This window comes from Dromiciops gliroides, chromosome 1 (assembly GCF_019393635.1).
Source record: "Dromiciops gliroides isolate mDroGli1 chromosome 1, mDroGli1.pri, whole genome shotgun sequence".
NCBI classification, from domain to species: domain Eukaryota; kingdom Metazoa; phylum Chordata; class Mammalia; order Microbiotheria; family Microbiotheriidae; genus Dromiciops; species Dromiciops gliroides.
The window spans coordinates 123,842,365-123,860,749 of NC_057861.1; the positions used below are offsets into that span (position 1 = coordinate 123,842,365).

The window sequence follows — 18,385 nt, forward strand, 5'->3', positions numbered from 1 at the left end:
TTTTTTTTTAATATTCTCAGAATGGGTCCATAGTTTTACCAGATTGCCAAAGACATCAATAACACGCAAAAAAAGATGAAGAATCAATCCCTGTTCTAAATCTTTGTTCTTATGACAATCAGTCAAACACTTGAAGCAAAATACAATGAAGCTCATAATGCAATCTTTTCTTCTCCAAACTAATCAGCCCCAAGGCCTTCAAACTATCTCCTTGAATGACAGGTTGTAGGCAGCTGTTTACTTTGCTTAATGGTTCCAGTTATGGGAAAGAACGGTTTCAGCTCTTCATTTCTAACCAAGTTCATTGTTTGTAGAGGAAAATGAAACTTAATGAGCATCAGTGAACCCATCACTGACCTAGTGGAAGTGGTGAGAGGAGAAAGAAAGACATGGCTGGGTCTCCTTCCCATCCCTGTCTGGTTACACCAGTCAAGCAAAAGATGTCTGCCTTGGCGAATGTTATAAAAAACAACTCTTTACCATTATATTGTGACAGTAAAAGCTGAGTAAAGTAATGATCTCAGAATTCCACAGCTGTGTCTTCTTCATTTGTTCTTAACATCTTCAGGCCTATAAAATCCATGTTTTTATACCTTTTATGCTTGTTTGCATCTGTGATCATTTTCTTGACATTTATTTACAGAATGTGAATTGAATTGTTTGGACTTTGAATTTATTATTTATTTATTTTTAGCTTTCTTTTCACAACAACATTTTGAGTTCTAAATCTTCTCTTTCCCTCCAACTTCTCGCCCCAATCATTGACAAGGCAAGCAATATAGTATCAATTATACTTGTGAAATCATGGAAAAACAGTTCTCTATTAGTTATGTAACAAAAAAGGAAATAAAAATGAGGGGAAAATTATAACCCAGAATTCATCAGTTCTTTCTCTAAGGGTGGATAGCATTTTTCATCATGCTTTGGTATTGTTTTTGGCTCATTGTTTTTATTAGAGTAGCTAAATCTTTCATAGTTGTTCATAATTGCAAAACTGCTAATACTTTATACAATTATCTCCTGGATCTGCTCACTTTATTCTGTATCAGTACACATAGTCTTCCCAATTTTTTTCAAAACTACACCTACCTGGGGGAAGCTAGGTGGTGCAGTGGATAGAGAACTGGCTCTGGAGTCAGGAGGACCTGAGTTCAAATCCGGCCTCAGACACTTAACACTTACTAGCTGTGTGACCCTGGGCAAGTCACTTAACCCCAATTGCCTCACTTAAAAAAAAAAAGTACAATTTGTTTGGGGCAGCTAGGTGGCTCAGTGGATAGAGCACCGGCCCTGGAGTCAGGAGTACCTGAGTTCAAATCCGGCCTCAGACACTTAACACCCTCTAGCTGTGTTTTGGGCAAGTCACTTAACCCCAATTGCCTCACTAAAAAACAACAACAACAACAAAAAACTACACCTACCCATCATTTCTTAAGAGCACAATAGTATTCCATCACAATCATCTACTACAACTTGTTCAGACATTCCCCAATTGATTGGTATCTCCTCAATTTCAAATTCTTTGCCTCCACAAAAAAAAAAAAAACCCTGTATAAACATTTTTGTACATATAGGTACTTTCTCTTTTTCTTTGATTTCTTTGGGATATAGACCTGGTAGTGGTACTACCAGTTCAAAAGATATGAATAACTTTATAGCACTGTTGGAATAGTTTCAAATAGTTCTCCAAAATGGTTGGACCAGTTCACAACTCCAAAAACAGTATATGAGTGTCCCAATTTTTCCACACCACCTCCAGTATTTATCATTTTCCTTCTCTGTCATGTTAGCCAATCTGATAGGTATGAGTTTGTTCCTCAGAATTGTTTTAATTTTCATTCTTCCACTCAATAATTATTTAAGAGCATTTTTTCATATGAGTAAAGATAGTTTTGCCATCTTCTAAAAACTTCCTGTTCATATCTTTTGACCATTTATCAATTGGGGAATTGCTATTATTGTTATAAATTTGACTCAGTTCCCTAATTCTTTGAGAATTGAGGCCTTTATCAGGTAAACTTGCTGTAAAAAAAAAATCTATATCACTTATGTGTCTGGAATTTTTAAATAAATACATGTGAATCTAAGTAGGATTGAGCTGTGGGAACTGAGAATTTTACCAACCCTTGACCTTTCAGGGTAAGTTATCCTCAGCATTGGTGTGATATATTTCTTCCTGGGCACTGTTTCAAGTCTTTTCTTTCTTCTGTTTTAGTATAATTGTAGCAGGAATGATAGAAGAAAGAAAACCTTTTCATCTTCCTTTTCTTTCTGACCATCAAAAAATCACCTCTTCTTTCCTTCCTATTTTTAAGTCATTTGCTGTTTTTTGACAAGACATAAAACATTGAACAGAACAAGTAGACTGGGAGAAGGCTTGTTAAACAACAAGCTCATTTAATTTCCTTCCCTGTGTGAAAATGGTGACTTTGTGCTTGAAACACAAGGAAGCACAAGGCAAATTTAGTTAAGTGTAAACATGAACAGACATAATAACTTGGTGGGCTCTGTGTGGTTTGGTTATATAATGGCTAATTGAGAAGAGAACAGTATTTAAAAGATTTGTGTCTAATTAAGAGCTAGGCAACTGATGATGCCTGACCTGGGGAAGAAAAGCCCAGTTCGCAAGTCAGTTTTACTTCAATGCTTATGTGGAAGGTAGACATTTAGCAAGAGAGCTTTAGCCAGAATAAAATAATGTAATAGAGTTTGGGGTTGTATTGATCATATCACATCTGGAATAGACCCAGAGCACTCCAATTCCAGGAAACGCTGGTCATTTTCCTTTGGCAATGTACTATTTAGTTTTCTATATGTTACTTCATTAAGTGGCTGGTAGGCACAGCACTGAATAGAAACCAGGATTTGAAAAGACATGTTACAAGAAAGTGTTTCAGGTTGTTTGTCTTCGTCTGTTTTAATTGGGCTATGTTTTGAGCATTTGAGCACAGTGCTTGGCAAAAAAAAAAGTAGGTGTGATTGACTCAATGGTAGAATCTAGAATAGGAACAAATGAAAGCTTACTTAGACACAGGGCAAGTCCAGGTTACACTTGGGGATGTAGTGAAGTATATTTGTGTTATACTTACATGACAAAATCTTTAAGTTTATGATTAATGTCAGGCCCGTTCACTGCTTTTGGTGAGAATTCTTTTTGATTACAACTTAAAGGTTTTATCATGCAATTATAGCACCCAGTTCTACAAACACACACACACACACACACACACACACACACACACACACACACACACACATGCTAGCACGTATACGTAGACTTCCAGAAAACAGTACAAAAATCAGGGCATTTTATGGGTCAACATTCACTTTTGTCTAAGAAACATGGGTCACAATTCCCTACAGACATATGTATTTGATTTACCAATTCAGACAAGACATTAGTGCAAAAGTTAACTACTGGTTGGACCTGAGATGAGAAAAGTCCCATAATGTATTGCCATTGAAAATCATTAAGTCAATAAGCAAATGTTTTATGCCAGTTGTATTAGATGCTGGTGATACAAAGACCAAAATGAAAGTCATTGACCTCAAGGAGAATACATTTTAGAGGGAGATATGCACATATGTAATTGTATGCAAAATTAATATAAGGTAAATATGGAGTTGAAGGAACTAACAACTTCTGGAATCAGAAAAGTCTTCATGTAGAAAATGATGCTTTAGCTAAACTTGGAAGAAAGCTGGATTCTAAAAGGAAGAAGTAAGAAGGGAGTATATTTGAGGCATGAAGGACAGCAACTGCAAAGGTATGGAGACAGGAGATGCAGTGTCACGTGCGAGTAACAGCAACAATATCAGTTTGTCTGAACTGTATGAATTTATGAATTCATAAAGAGACTAATATATAATAAGCCTGGAAATGTAAGTTGAATCCAAGTATGGAGGTTGAATCCAGATTGGAAAGAACTTTTAATTCTAAACAGGGAAGTTTGTATTTAATTTTTAAAGTAATCAGGAGGCTCTAGAGTTCATTAAGTAGAGGATTAGTGATGAGAACTAGGCTTTAGGAAATATATTTTGAACTCTAAGGGAAAATGAATTAATAGGAGAGAAAGATGAAGCAGGGAGACAAATTAGAAGGCAATTGTAAAATCAACTCAGGAAGAGGACATAACATGGACAAGTTGTTCTCTGTCCAACTTTCTACCAGCAATGTAAATCCCTTCACTCCTTATTGAAATATTTGAATTTTTAAAGTGAGGAAATTGCTGAATTTAGCTAATTTATTCTGGTCCTCCTGATTTTGTGGAGATTAGAAATTCTTGAGAATGCTTTGAAAATATGTTTAGTTTTTTTTTTAAAGTATCACATTCAGGGGGCAGCTAGATGGCACAATGGATAAAGCACAGGCCCTGGATTCAGGAGTACCTGAGTTCAAATCCAGCCTCAGACACTTGACACTTACTAGCTGTGTGAACCTGGGCAAGTCACTTAACCCCCATTGCCCTGCAAAAAAAAAAAAAAGTATCACATTCCTTCAAGGTAAAGTCAGGTATCATTCTAAGGGAAAGTAGCTTTTTCCAGAAAAAAAAAAGTCATCATTAGCCTAATTTCTTTGGAAGATTTTTTTTAAAGTATTTTAGTTTCCATTTAAACACACAGAAAATTTTCTCTGACAACATAGTGTAAGTTCCTTGAGAGTAAGAACCATATTCTTATTATGTATTCTTACAACATATTCAGGGTGTCCTAAAAGTCATAACACAGTTTTAAGCTATTAAAAATTTGTAAAGTGTAAAACTGTTCGAGGACTCTTCAGATAGTCTATATTAGGTCCTCAATGAATGCTTATTTGCTTTGATATATTCAATAATAAAAAGACATCTGAGATAAATCTTTCTTGCTATTTAAGAGAGCCTGCTGATAAAGTACCAAAGGATATCACTTCAACATGGTTTTATCTTGGCAAGAATAGTGTTTGAGGGACACATCAATATATTATTAATTGGCTGGGACACCAAGTGGTACACTAAAAAGAGTACTAGATTTTTTTAGATAATCAGGCACTTGGCTACTTATTATCTTTATGATCGAGAGTAAAGCAAACTCCCTGGACCTTAATTTCCTTATATGTAAAATGAGGACATTAAACTAGATGAGCTCCATATTCCCTTCCATTTTTAAATATATAATCTATGATTATAGAGATCAAAGGCTTCTTAAACAATCACAGAGGTTTTGAATTAATTAGAACAGTATAATTGGTGTGTACAGTCATATCACAGTTTATAAGCTTTGTTATAACAAAAATAATTACAGTTCCCATTTCTATATATTTTTGTGAAAATGAACCCACTTTACAAGATGCAGCCCATATAGTTCAGGGAATATGAGGTCAATCAGCCTTTTCATAATCTTCTGCATGTCCTACTTGTCAAGTTATCATGTCCTAAACTCTCATAAATTCCAGGTGAGGGAATAGTTCACTGTTATGCTGTCACCAGTGGAAGACTTTTACTATCTAATAGATTCCTATTTCAATTACTTATTTTTGTTAATTAGGTGCTGAAAAACTTCAAATACTGTTAGCACTCTTTAAATTCTTCAACATGGAATAAAGCACCAGTTATGCCCACCATACTTATAGCTCTGAAATTTCCTTACATTGATTTGAATTTATACTAAATTTCTCAGACTGGATACCGAATGTGATAACAGTACAGAAAGCTTTAAAGTGGGAGCCAGACAGGGATTTTCTGTTCAATCAATTAGATGAACATTTATTAAGTGCCTATTATGTGACAGGAGCTAGAAATACAAAGATAAAAGCAATATAGAGAAGATGTAGAGAAAAAATGCAAAATGCTTTTACTCTATTAGGGGAAATTATATATATATATATATGCAAGTGGTAACAGTGCAGCCTTTATCACCTAATGCCTTAATTATTGCAGTACACTGCTAGTTATTCTCCTTACCTCAAGTCTTTCTCCACTCCAATCAATTTTCCATTTAGTCACTAAAGTGATTTTCCTAAATGCAGAAAAAATCATGTCACCTCCAACTCATTAAATTGTGGTAGCTCCCTATTGCTTTCTGGATCAAATACAAAATGGTTTGTTTGTTTGGCATTCAAAGTCCTTCATAACCTAGTCCCCACCTATATGTTAAGTTTTCTTACATCTTACTCCCCAACTGGTACTCTTATATCCAAGGATATTGGCCTCCTGGTTGTACCATGAACAAGACATTCAATCTCTCACCTCCTGGCATCCTTTCTGGCTATCCCCTATGTCCAGAATGCTCTCCCTCCACTACTCCCACTACTGACCTCTTTGGCTTCCTTTAAATCCCAACTAAAATACCAACTTCAGTGGAAGCCTTCCCCAACACTTCTTAATTCTAATGCTTTCCCTCTGTTAATTAATTTTTTCCTGTACATAGCTGTCTTTGTATATATTTGTTTTGTATATACATATATATTTTATATTTGCATATGCTTCTATTTCTACATATATTACATATAGCTTCCTTTGTATATATTTGCATGCTGTCTTCCCCATTAAATTGTAAGCTCCTCAAGGACAGGGACTGTCTTTTGCCTTTTTTTTGTATCCCCAGTGCTTAGTACAGTGCCCGACATAGTAGACATTTAATAAATATTGATTGATTGAAACAAAATTTGTGTTATTTTAAAAAATAATAATTTTAACTGAGGAGGCATGCAACTGGGCAACCAGATCTTGGGAATCTAAAGAGTAGGAGGCAGTGAGAAACAAAAAAGGTTTTACCTAATAGAAAAAGGAAAAAAAAGATATGAAAAAATCTTCTTTATAATTTTGCCTATCCTGGTTCTATGATGGGTATAGAATCTTTTGCTAACATCCCTTACCCATAACCATGTAGAGTCCACTTGAAGATATTTGTTGGTAGAAAACATTACTTTCTAGGTTGTTTTTTTAATCCTTTGGGAGTTTTGCCTCCATGAAAGTAAGGTTTGGAATGGAAACAAAATAAAAGCTTAGCAGTGCCATACATTTTTGGAGAGTGAAAATTATTAGGGAATATAAGGGTTAAAACCCTTGTCATTATTGATTTAGCTTTCCAGAACTCCAGCTCTTCCTCGTAACTGGCTTAAATGATAATGGTCTTTGGCCCATAATGTTCTCCATCACAAATTTCTAAATCTTCTAAAAAAAATAGTTCAGTTACCATAAAATCATAAAATGCCGTAGCTGGCAGGAATCTAAGTGAATGACTAATCCAACCTGTATCTAAGTAAGAACTAACTCAACAACATTCCTGAAAAATGATCATCAGGTCTCTATTTGAAGATGTCCAAAGTTAGAGAATTCACCAACCCATGAGGTAGGTATTCTGGTTTTATTATCAGTATTATTGCTAATATGTCTTTCTTCTTCTGATCACTTTACCCCTGACCTTTATATTGAATATATGCTCTATTTGTATACTTTCTTCCCATTGCTCCTACTTACAGTGTCTAGGGTCACATAGATAAATGGCTACTCTTGTCTTCATGTGACAACCCATCATATTTCTGAAGATAGTGATCATGTCCTTCTGACCTCTTCCTTTTCCCACATAAAGTAGTTCCAGTTTCTCTTGCACATTGTAACGATTGGAATAACGCCACCTGCTGGATACTTACTGTAGAGGAGTTCTGCCCATGAAGGGAAGGTCTTTGAGGGCAAGACCAGGAGTCAGGAAGTGACGCGGGCTAGTGGGAGGAGGAAGGAAGAGACTGGCGCTCAGTCTCGCGCTCTTTTCCTCTGGACTCTGGTGGAGAAGGGAGCTAGAAATGTGCTCTCCCTTTAATAGATAGAAATCTAGGCCTTTTTCTCTCTCTTTACCAAATTCTTATTCTCCTTAATAAATGCTTAAAAGTCTAACTCTTGCTAAAGTTTATAATTTATTGGCGACCACTCATTAGATATTTTAGACAGTTTAGCTAGAATTTTAGCCCTTAACAACATTCTTGTATGTAATTTTCTATATTCTCTCTAAATTGTTAATGCCTGTCCAAAACTACAGTACTTGGAAGTGAAGACAATACTCAAAATAGGATGTGACCAAGGTAGAGTATAGTGAGAAACTAACTTCACTTATTCTGCATCCTATGGTCATATGGTCATATTAATGTAGTCTGATGCCCCATTAGTTTATTGTTTTGTTTTGTTTTGTTGGCTGCCATGACAAATGATTGACTCATATTGATCTTCCAGCTGGCTAAAAACTCATATCTTTTCCACATAAACTGTTGTCCAGATATGTCCCTTGATCTTTACTTGTGAATTTTATTTATTTTTTTTTAAGTGAAAGACTTTACATTTCTCTCTTTCGAATGCTATTCTTATAGCCTGTCTGATTTTATAAACCCTGCTTCTTCCTTTTGGAATTCTAGACATCACTTTTATATTCTGGAAATTTGATAAGCATTCCTAGTATGCCTTCATCATTTGTAAAAAAGAAAAAAATGAACAAAATAGAACCAAAGACAGAATCTTGTGACACTTAACTGCAGTGTTCCCTCCTGTCAATCATAGTCCTATCATTTACTATTCAGTATTTCTAACATTTTCCCCATAAACATGAAAAGAAAACTCCATAAGCTTTGTAAACTTTACTAGTTTCTCTTGTATCTGATTACTACCTTTTGTTTCCTATCATTCAGCCAGATTATAATGATAATGTTATCTAATCCATATGCTTTTCTGTGTTTCTAGATGTATCATGAAACATCAAATGCTTAGCTAAACTGTGGTATATAACATTGCCAGCATTACACTAATTATCAGTCTTATAAGTTGTCCAAAAATTAAATGAGGTTAATATTAAATATTCTGTTATTGATTAATCTAACACTTCTTTTTAAAGTAAAGTGTTGAAAATCACAGTCATATAATCTCCAAATTGGATCGCTCTATATGTTATAAAGTCCTTGTCTCAAGTGTAAATTTGTCCCTTTGAAAATCCCATTTATTACTTCTGAGTCTACCCCCAAGGGCCAAAGGGAATAAGTCTAATTCCTCTTCTACATGACAGCCTTTTAGGTCCTTGAACTACCTATCATGTTCTCCTCAAGTCTTATTTTCTCTTAAACTGAAAGTTTCCGATTCTTTAAACTGAAACTGATTCTAGCCCTTCACTATTCTTGTTGCCTTCCTCTGGTGTTACCCAGTTTATCAACATCCTTGCTAAAATGTCATGCCCAGATCAGAATCCATTATCCAGATGTTGCCTCACAAGTATAGAAAATAGTGGGACTATCTTACTATTTGTGCCTTCTTAATTTATCTTAAGATCATATAAGCAGTGTTTTTTGCCTATTGACCCATATCAGTCTTGAAACATCAAAGGTAAAACAAACCCACAACTCATTTTCAGACAAACCTTTCTGACTATATCTACCTCCTCCTTAAGCTTGTAAAGTTTATTTCTTGATTCCAAGTGTAGGAGTTTATATTTATGTTTTTTTCTAATTTTTTACTAGATGTAATTACCCCTTTAATAATAAATACTAGAATTATTTTTCATCATTTGCATTTAAATGCTTTGCTTTCTTTCATCATTTCAAAAATAGGGAAAAAACATTAAAAAAAAACATTGGCTTATCTCCAGACTTGTGACACATCTTCCATTTACCAGTTTTTTAAAGATTATTGATAATGGCTTAGCAATAATATACACAAGTATTTTCAGTATCTTAACTTTAATTTATCCAGATCCAGTGACTTGAATTCATTGAACAAAAGTTGGTGATTTCATGTTTCCATTGCCATCTTGGTAAAAGAATATCTGGTAAAGATCAGGCTAGGACCAAGAGTTGTCATAACAGGATCAAATATAGAGATACCAGAAAGGAACAGTAACTTTGTATCAGGCAGGATGAGGCAGATTGGTGGTATGGACCTCTTTGGGATTTCTTCCTCCTTATCAGGATTACCCTGATCAATCACCAAGTCATTTTGGGACTTTCTATCATATTCCTAAACAGAATTATGATATTTATGTGAAATGAAAATAATACATCCATTAGTCTGTTACAGTCCATTCCATCTTCAAATTTATATGATTCTCTTTGCCTTTATGTCACCACATTTCAATTTCAAAACAAATAATACTGATATAATTATTAGCAATTCCTCATTAATAATCAAGTTTTATTTATTATTGTACTTCAAAATAAAAGCAAATGACTCCAGTATATGTGCCTGTGTTCCTTCAATTATCTATGCCTCGGTTTTCTCACCTATAAAACACAGGGATGTATGTGTGTTGTTTAGAAGACCTCTAAGGTTCTTAAATTCCTGGAGTTCAAATCTGACCTCAGACACTTATTAGCTATGTGACCCTGGACAAGTCACTCTTAATTTTACCTTAGTATCCTTATCTGTAAAATAAGCTGGAGAAAGAAATGGCAAGTATTCTGGTATCTCTGTCAAGAAAACCCCAAATGTTGTAATAAAAAAAAAAGAGTCGGACACGACTGAAAAATGAATGAACCAAAGGTCCATAACAGCTCTAAATCTATGATCCTACAATCTTTTCATTCTGCTGTTCAATTTAACAAGCATTCATTAAGTGCTTTCTTCATATGGGCCACTATGCCAGGCTCTGGCAATAGAGAAACAAAAACAAATTAGTCCTTTTCTTCAAGTAGCTTTCCCTTCAGGTATTTATTCACCATTACTATTTTTCATTTAAGATATTATTCTAAGAATTGCAACTATAACCAGACAGTTAATTTTCCATCATTTCCCTAATAGTAGCTAAACTGTGGCAGAGGTGAGTCAGAAGTCAACATCTTTGTGAATTTGTCATGGGATCACAAATAGTGCACATGAATATTTGGATTCCTACTCCAATACTTTGATTCTAGGGTTCATAGGATTTTATCAAAATTAACAAATTAAGCATAAATTAAGCATAAAATCCAATTAGTCAAGCAGAAAAAAAGCACTGTGTCCAAATAGCTACAATATATCCGAGTATTTCATTAGTTTTGGAGACATTCACTTTCTCACTCCCCACCAATCACAGAGATACATAGACTGACTTTAGAATTTCAGACCCATAGAAATTTGAAAGTCTGATTTTTGTGCTTATAGATTTGCCCATTAAGTCAGATAATCATGAATAATTTTAAATCCAGATTATTCTTCAAAATGCCTTCCTGAGGTTTTCAGTGAGGCATATAATTCTTTCATACCTTTTTGTTTCCCTAATGCATCACTATCCTGGTGACCCATTAGCCCTTCTAGTTTAAGTACAGCCCCAAAGAGAGCCAAGTCATGGGTTCACTGTGCATGCCAGCCAATTAGCTTTGTTCTAGGCAATGGCCCAGCACAGGCTGCATACCTAACTCTAGTCAGTTATCTTAGAGACATATGCTAATAATGAGAAGAAGACTGGGTGAGAATATGACTAGATCAGGGCAAATCTCCCATTGCTATTAAAGAAAACAAGTTGAATGTTATAATCTAATAGAGAGAAGGCAGTGGAAGCAAATTTGTCTAGAAAGGTTAGTATTACCATAGGGTCTGAAAGTGAAGGTACGTCATCCACATCACTAATCTGCCATTACTGAGTTTAACCATGGCAGGATGTGAATTGAAGGAAATGAGGTTGATGACACATTCAATATTCCATTGCTTCTCTCCAATTATAGTTCAAGCCAGACTTTCTGACATATGAACAATCTTTGTTGGTTCACAAAAATATTTTGACAGTCAATGAAATTTGAACTGGCCCAGACTACCTTGTTTACTTAAATAGTACTTTGTATTTACGATGCATGTGCTGTGTTGTATTTAATTACAGACAATTCTCAGTTTTCTAAATTCAACTTCACAAATTTACAGAAAGAATTCTGTGAGAAATCAGCATTCCAAAAAACACCTATGTTTACCATATAGAACTGTATGCTCTCTCTCTGCTCCTGCCTCTCCACTAGGAGTTCTGCAGCTTCCCACCCTCCCACCAAAACCAACCAAACAAACAAACAAAAACACCCTAAAAACACTCCAAGTGAAAGCAGAACCAATACACATAGAGAAACTAAGGCAGAAACCTCCAGTGCTAAAAAAAAAAAGACCTTTGCTCTGCTCTGTCCATCCACCCTCTTATGCAGCCCTGAATGTCTATCTTCTAGCAGTCTGCACTGGAGGTGACCAGCCCTCTCTGTATTTATGCTCTCTTTGTCTGTGTCCACCCCCTATATACATTTGTCCCCCTGCCCCTTCTTCCTCTCTGTTCTAGCCAAGCTCTGTCTTCCTGCTCTCACTTCTCTGTCTCCTACCCCCACATGTCTTTGAATTTTGTGAAGGCCCCCTTCTGACTGCCTCCCTCCTCTCTTTTTCAATTTACAGGCAATTTGGCCTTAAGTAAAAATCATTTTACATAGAGGTCTGTGGAACAGCTCAATTACCTGGAGTGAGAATTGTGTCTATATACATCAATTGTGTCTATATACATTAATCAAAAAATATTTGGGGCAGCTAGGTGGCACAGTGGATAAAGCACCAGCCCTGGATTCAGGACGACCTGAGTTCAAATCTGGCCTCAGACACTTAACACTTACTAGCTGTGTGACCCTGGGCAAGTCACTTAACCCCAATTGCCTCACGGGGAGGGGGGGAATACATACATATACATATACGTGTACATGTACATATACATGTACATATACATGTACATATACCTATACATATACATATATATTTGCCAAGTTCTTCTATGTGCCAGATACTGTTCTAGGTGCTAGGAGCACATATATAAAGAATGAAATAATCCTGATTGGCAAGGCACTCATATTCTAAGGTGGCAGACATATATCACATATTGCATATATACAGAGTAGTTAAATACAGAGTACTTTGGGAATGAAGACTTTAGAAGTTAGAGATCAGGAAAACATTCATGCAGAAGATGGTACTTGACCTATCTCAAAGAAAGAAGGATATTCTATGAAGCAGAGTTAAGAAGGGTACACAACAGGCATGGGGGGGGGGGTGGGGAAAGCCAATGAAAAATAATTGAGAGGCAGCTAAGTGGTACAGTGGATAGAGCACCAGCCCTGGAGTCAGGAGGACCTGAGTTTAAATCCGGGCTCAGCCACTTAACACTTACTAGCTATGTGATCCTTGGCAAGTCACTTAACCCCAATAGCTTCACGAAAGAAAGAAAGAAAGAAAGAAAGAAAGAAAGAAAGAAAGAAAGAAAGAAAGAAAGAAAGAAAGAAAGAAAGAAAGAAAGAAAGAAAGAAAGAAAGAAAGAAAGAAAAGTAATTGAAATAGGAAATGCAGTATTCTATTTGAAGAGCTGAGAGAAGGCAGGATCACAGTGTTGGAGAGGGAGTTATTCCCAACCAATGGGTGGAGGTCAGGTTGTGAAGGTCTTTAAAAATTAAACAGAGGGGGCGGCTAGGTGGCGCAGTGGATAAAGCACTGGCCCTGGATTCAGGAGTTCCTGAGTTCAAATCTGGCCTCAGACACTTGACACTTACTATCTGTGTGACTCTAGGCAAGTCACTTAACTCCCATTGCCCCACAAAAAACAAAACAAAACAAAATTTAAACAGAGCAATTTATATTTTATCCTAAAAGTATTAGGAAGTCACTAGAAGTGATTAAGTAGAGAAGTCAAATCCTCAGATTTGTGTGGGAATGTGTCCAGAATGAAGTATTGAAAGTATTCAGGAGAGAAGATTTAGGATGATGGCTTGAGGAGACGGTAGGGTCTAATGTTGACTTTTTTGAGTATGCAGATATGGGTATCTTTAAAAGCCTACAGGAAGGAAGCAATACATAGTGAGAGGTTATAGATTTTAGATGTAGATGATTGAGAACAAATGTATATGTACATTGAGAGGCAACTTAGTATAGTTAAAAACTGGAAACTGTGTTGGAGTCAGAGAAACTGGGTTTGGATAATGTCTTTGCTAATTAATACCAATGTCATCTGTGAAAGTAATTTTACCTTTCTATGTTTCAGTTTCCTCAACTACAAAATTCAAGGATTAGGCTTCTACTGTGGTGTCAAATAAAAATGTTATCACTAAATCAAATATAAGGTTCTCTGCAGATACATAGACTTAGAAAATCACATTAATATTATCTGTTTTAATATATTATTGTTTTGTTAAATATTTCTGAATTATATCTTAACGCAATTAAAGTTGAACTTAAGTGTTGCTGCCTTCAATGTGGTCAAGTGTTTGATACTTCTGGGCCAGATAAATAAATGAACAAATGAACAAATGAATGAATGACAGATACATACATACATACATACATACATACATACATACATACATACATGAAACTGGTCCAATTTTGAAGCAATAATACCATATGCTGTCCCACTAACAGTAAGAATAATTATGATGATGATGATAATTGTAATAGCTAATATTTATATAGCACTTTCAAGTTTGCATAGCATTATATATGTGTACATATATGTATTTGTGCATGTGTATGTATGTGTATATATCTATATGCATATGTGTGTACATATACACACTTATGCATACACATATTTTTCCCCATATCAGCTCTTGAAGGGACTACTATTATTAACCCCAATTTGGAGATGGGGAAAGAGTCTAAAGAAACTGACATCACAAGGGTATAACAACTTCTTAATAACTAATGGAGGATTCAAATCAAGGCCATTGTTTTAGACACTATGCCACATTGCTTTTCCAGAAAGATTATAACATTTATCTTAAGGGTGGAGACTGTTTCATTTTTGTCTTTTTTATTCCAAGTGCTTTGCATGATATTTTACACAGAGTAAGCATTTATTAAATTACATAAACAATGGAGGCATCTACATGGCAGAGTAGATGGGACACTACTTGGAATCAGGAAGACCTGAATTTGAATCCTGCCTCAGACACTTAACTGAGTGACTCTGGGCAAGTCACTTTTTCTCAATCTGTTTCATTTAGAGCATTGGTAAAATGAAAATAATAATCGCACCTACTTCCTATGGTGTTTTAAGACTAAAATGAGATAATATTTGTAAAGTGCTTTGCTACTTTTTAAATTCTATATAAATGCTAGCTATTATTAAATTCTTACTGGATAGAATTAACAGTTTATAAATTACTGTTTCTAGACCATCTTTCCCTTCCCACACAAATGAAGTTGCCAGTCATCCCCCATTATAAGCCTTCAGAAAAAAGGAGCTGTTTGGATCTATTCTGTTTTTTCAATGACCTGATTACTTTTAAACCTCTCATCCTTATTCATTTCCATGGCTAACTTATATATATATATATATATATATGTGTGTGTGTGTGTATTTATTATAATTTATATATTATATATAAAATTATCTGTATACCCTGGATTTGTTTTCTACTATGTTCTCAAATTTCTTATGGATGGATCATTATACTTCACCTTTCCTATGATTGTAATAGTGTGGAACCGCTTGGCATCCCAGCCTCTGGAATGTTTATCTGAAAATGTTAATGAGGGTTTGCTTTCATTGTGCTTCAAATAACAAACTTCTAAGCAAACATCTTTTCACTGTCTTTAACAGCTGAAGATGCCTGTGGAGGCACAATGAGAGGATCCAGTGGCATAATTTCCAGTCCTAGCTTTCCTAATGAATATCATAACAATGCTGATTGCACATGGACAATTGTAGCTGAGCCCGGGGACACCATTTCACTCATATTTACAGATTTCCAAATGGAAGAGAAATATGATTACTTGGAAATAGAAGGTTCTGAACCACCAACAATATGGTAAGTAAATACTGACAATTGATAGACATGCAGAATATAAGTGGGATCACTGCTGGGAGAAGAAAATGAGTGCGATGGCAGTGATGGGTTGTGCTCAGGATTCTAGTTCCCATGATTCTGGAAACATTGTTAGTAATAATTAGTGGAGCACATGGATATGAGTAAGGAATGAGGCCTAAAATTGACCTTATTCCTGTAAGGAATATAAAGAACAAATCTATGTCTCTCTCTATTTGTATTTCTCCGTCACTTAGTGACACTCTAATTATATGTGCAATGAAAGAAATATTAGCATGGTTCTGATTATAATCTGAGCTTATATTCAACAAATTTATTCTTTACTCCCTGGAAGCATGATAACCTACTACAGCAGTCGACCCCATACAAATGTTTCTATCAGACAGATCCTAGAACTCTTTTGTCCTAATGGTTATACATAGACATAGTCTCAGTAGTTGATATTCATGTAATTAGATTGTAAACTCCCAGAGGGAAGGGATTGTCTGCCTCTTTTTGTATCCACAGCACTTAGCACAGTGCCAGCGTATGGTACATAGTAGGCACTTTGTACATCTTAACTTCATTTAAGGAAAAAGCAAATGTCATAGGGAAAAAAGTAAGATTACATTTGTTCTAGAGATGAAATAGGATCATAGTAGCCCCATCAAGTTTTTTCTTTCACAAATTTGAGGATATCATGTGTTACATATGAAAGTATGTAGTTCTATATTTTTTACATGACTTTACTAATAATACAGATATTGGCATTATATGTTTCCTTAATAATACAATGATTAACTCATAATTTTAACTATACTTTGAAGATGGGGGCTTGGCAACTTACATATATACATATGCATACACACACACACACATATATGTATATATATATCATAATGTTTCCTAGAACATTTTAAATACCATCTAGATGACTAAAATGTATTACCTTTCCCTTTAATTGGTATTCTGAAATGACTATTTCAGAAAAGTCTGTCCTATTATTCTGTATTGCAGCTTCTATCATAGAATTTAATTAAAGTCATTGATAATCATTAGACGTGTTTGTAATTAATGATGAAAATTTGTGAATGATTTCTATAGTTGATAATTTTGGTTGATATAATTAATGAACAACCATAATGGATTTTTCTATTGAAGCAAGTCAATGCAGAGGTTTTCACAACATTATCTGACGCTGAAATAATTCTATTTTTACAAAAATGGAATGCATTTCATATAGTTTTCTATCCTAACCTCAACATTTCCAGTATAATTCATTTTCTTTCACACTCTCTCCATACCAAACTAACCATAATTCTTCCAGCTTCTCATATTTCTAATCCAAGTGTCATCCTTGACATTTTACTTTTCCTCACTCCCCATAGCCAATCAGCTGCAAAATTTTATTATTTGTATGTCTACAAGATATCTTCCATCCAAGCCCATCTGTCTATTCACAAATCACTATTGATTCAGACCCTTACCACCTTTTGCCTGGATTACTGCAGAAGCTTCCTAACTGATATCCTTGCCTCTGTCTCTCTTCACACCAATCCATAATCCTTCCAGCTGCCAAAAAAGTAACTTTACTTAAGCACAGATCTGATCATGTAGGACCTCTACTCAACAAACTCCATTGGCTCCCTCTTGCCTGTAGAATAAAATATGAATTAATTTGTTTGGGTTTTTAATGTCTTGATTACTTTGCCCATGTTGTGTTTCTTACCTCATTATTCATCAGTTCCTTTTCCACCCTCTATGGTCTAGTCACTTGAGTCTTCATTCTGTCCCTTACACAGGTCACTATTTCTTTTCATTAGATTCCCCCAATTTGGGGAATGCTTTTTCTTCTCAGCTTTGTTTCTTAGAACTCCTAAATTCCTTCAGGATGCAGTTCAAGCATCATTCACTAATTTCTTCACTTATTACCTTTTGTTTTTAGTTCTGTTAAGGCTAAAATTCTAGCTAAACTGTCTAAAATATCTAATGAGTGGTCGCCAATAAATTATAAGCTTTAGCAAGAGTTAGACTTTTAAGCATTTATTAAGGAGAATAAGAATTTGGTAAAGAGAGAGAAAAAGGCCTAGATTCCTATCTATTAAAGGGAGAGCACATTTCTAGCTCCCTTCTCCGCCAGAGTCCAGAGGAAAGAGAGTGAGACCGAGCGCCAGTCTCTTCCTTCCTCCTCCCACTAGTCCGCGTCACTTCCTGAAGCCTGGTCTTGCCCTCAAAGACCTTTGCTTCATGGGCAGAACTCTTCTACAGTAAGTATCCAGCAGGTGGCGTCATTCCAATCGTTACAGTCCCCCCTGTTGTTCCTCAAGAAACAAAATGTTTCCTTGACGGAACAGTAAAAACAATATAATAACTATTGCTAACTAATAATATGTGAACAACAATATAGAAAAGGAAGAGAGGAAAGTTTTGTCCAGAGGGGCGATTTTTTTTTTTTGTCCTCATGAACCGACGCTTTGACATTGGTCTTGCAAAGGGAGGGCTTCTGCAGAGAATACATGTTACAGATGGTGTATATTATAACAGAAAGAGAAAAGAGAAAAAAAAACAACAACAAAACAAAACTGTTCATTTAAAGTTTCTGAAAGTCTTTTCTCAGATGTCCTCTAGGTGTAGTCATAGAATGGA

The 18,385-nt window shown here is 35.3% G+C and overlaps 1 protein-coding gene across 1 annotated transcript in view; it reads left to right on the forward strand.

The window, feature by feature from the left end:
- CSMD3 (CUB and Sushi multiple domains 3) overlaps positions 1 to 18,385 on the forward strand; it is a 1,584,452-nt gene that overhangs the window by 450,436 nt on the left and 1,115,631 nt on the right. Inside the window, 1 exon segment of the mRNA XM_043974157.1 lies at positions 15,535 to 15,742. Coding sequence (XP_043830092.1) covers positions 15,535 to 15,742 — 208 coding nt within the window.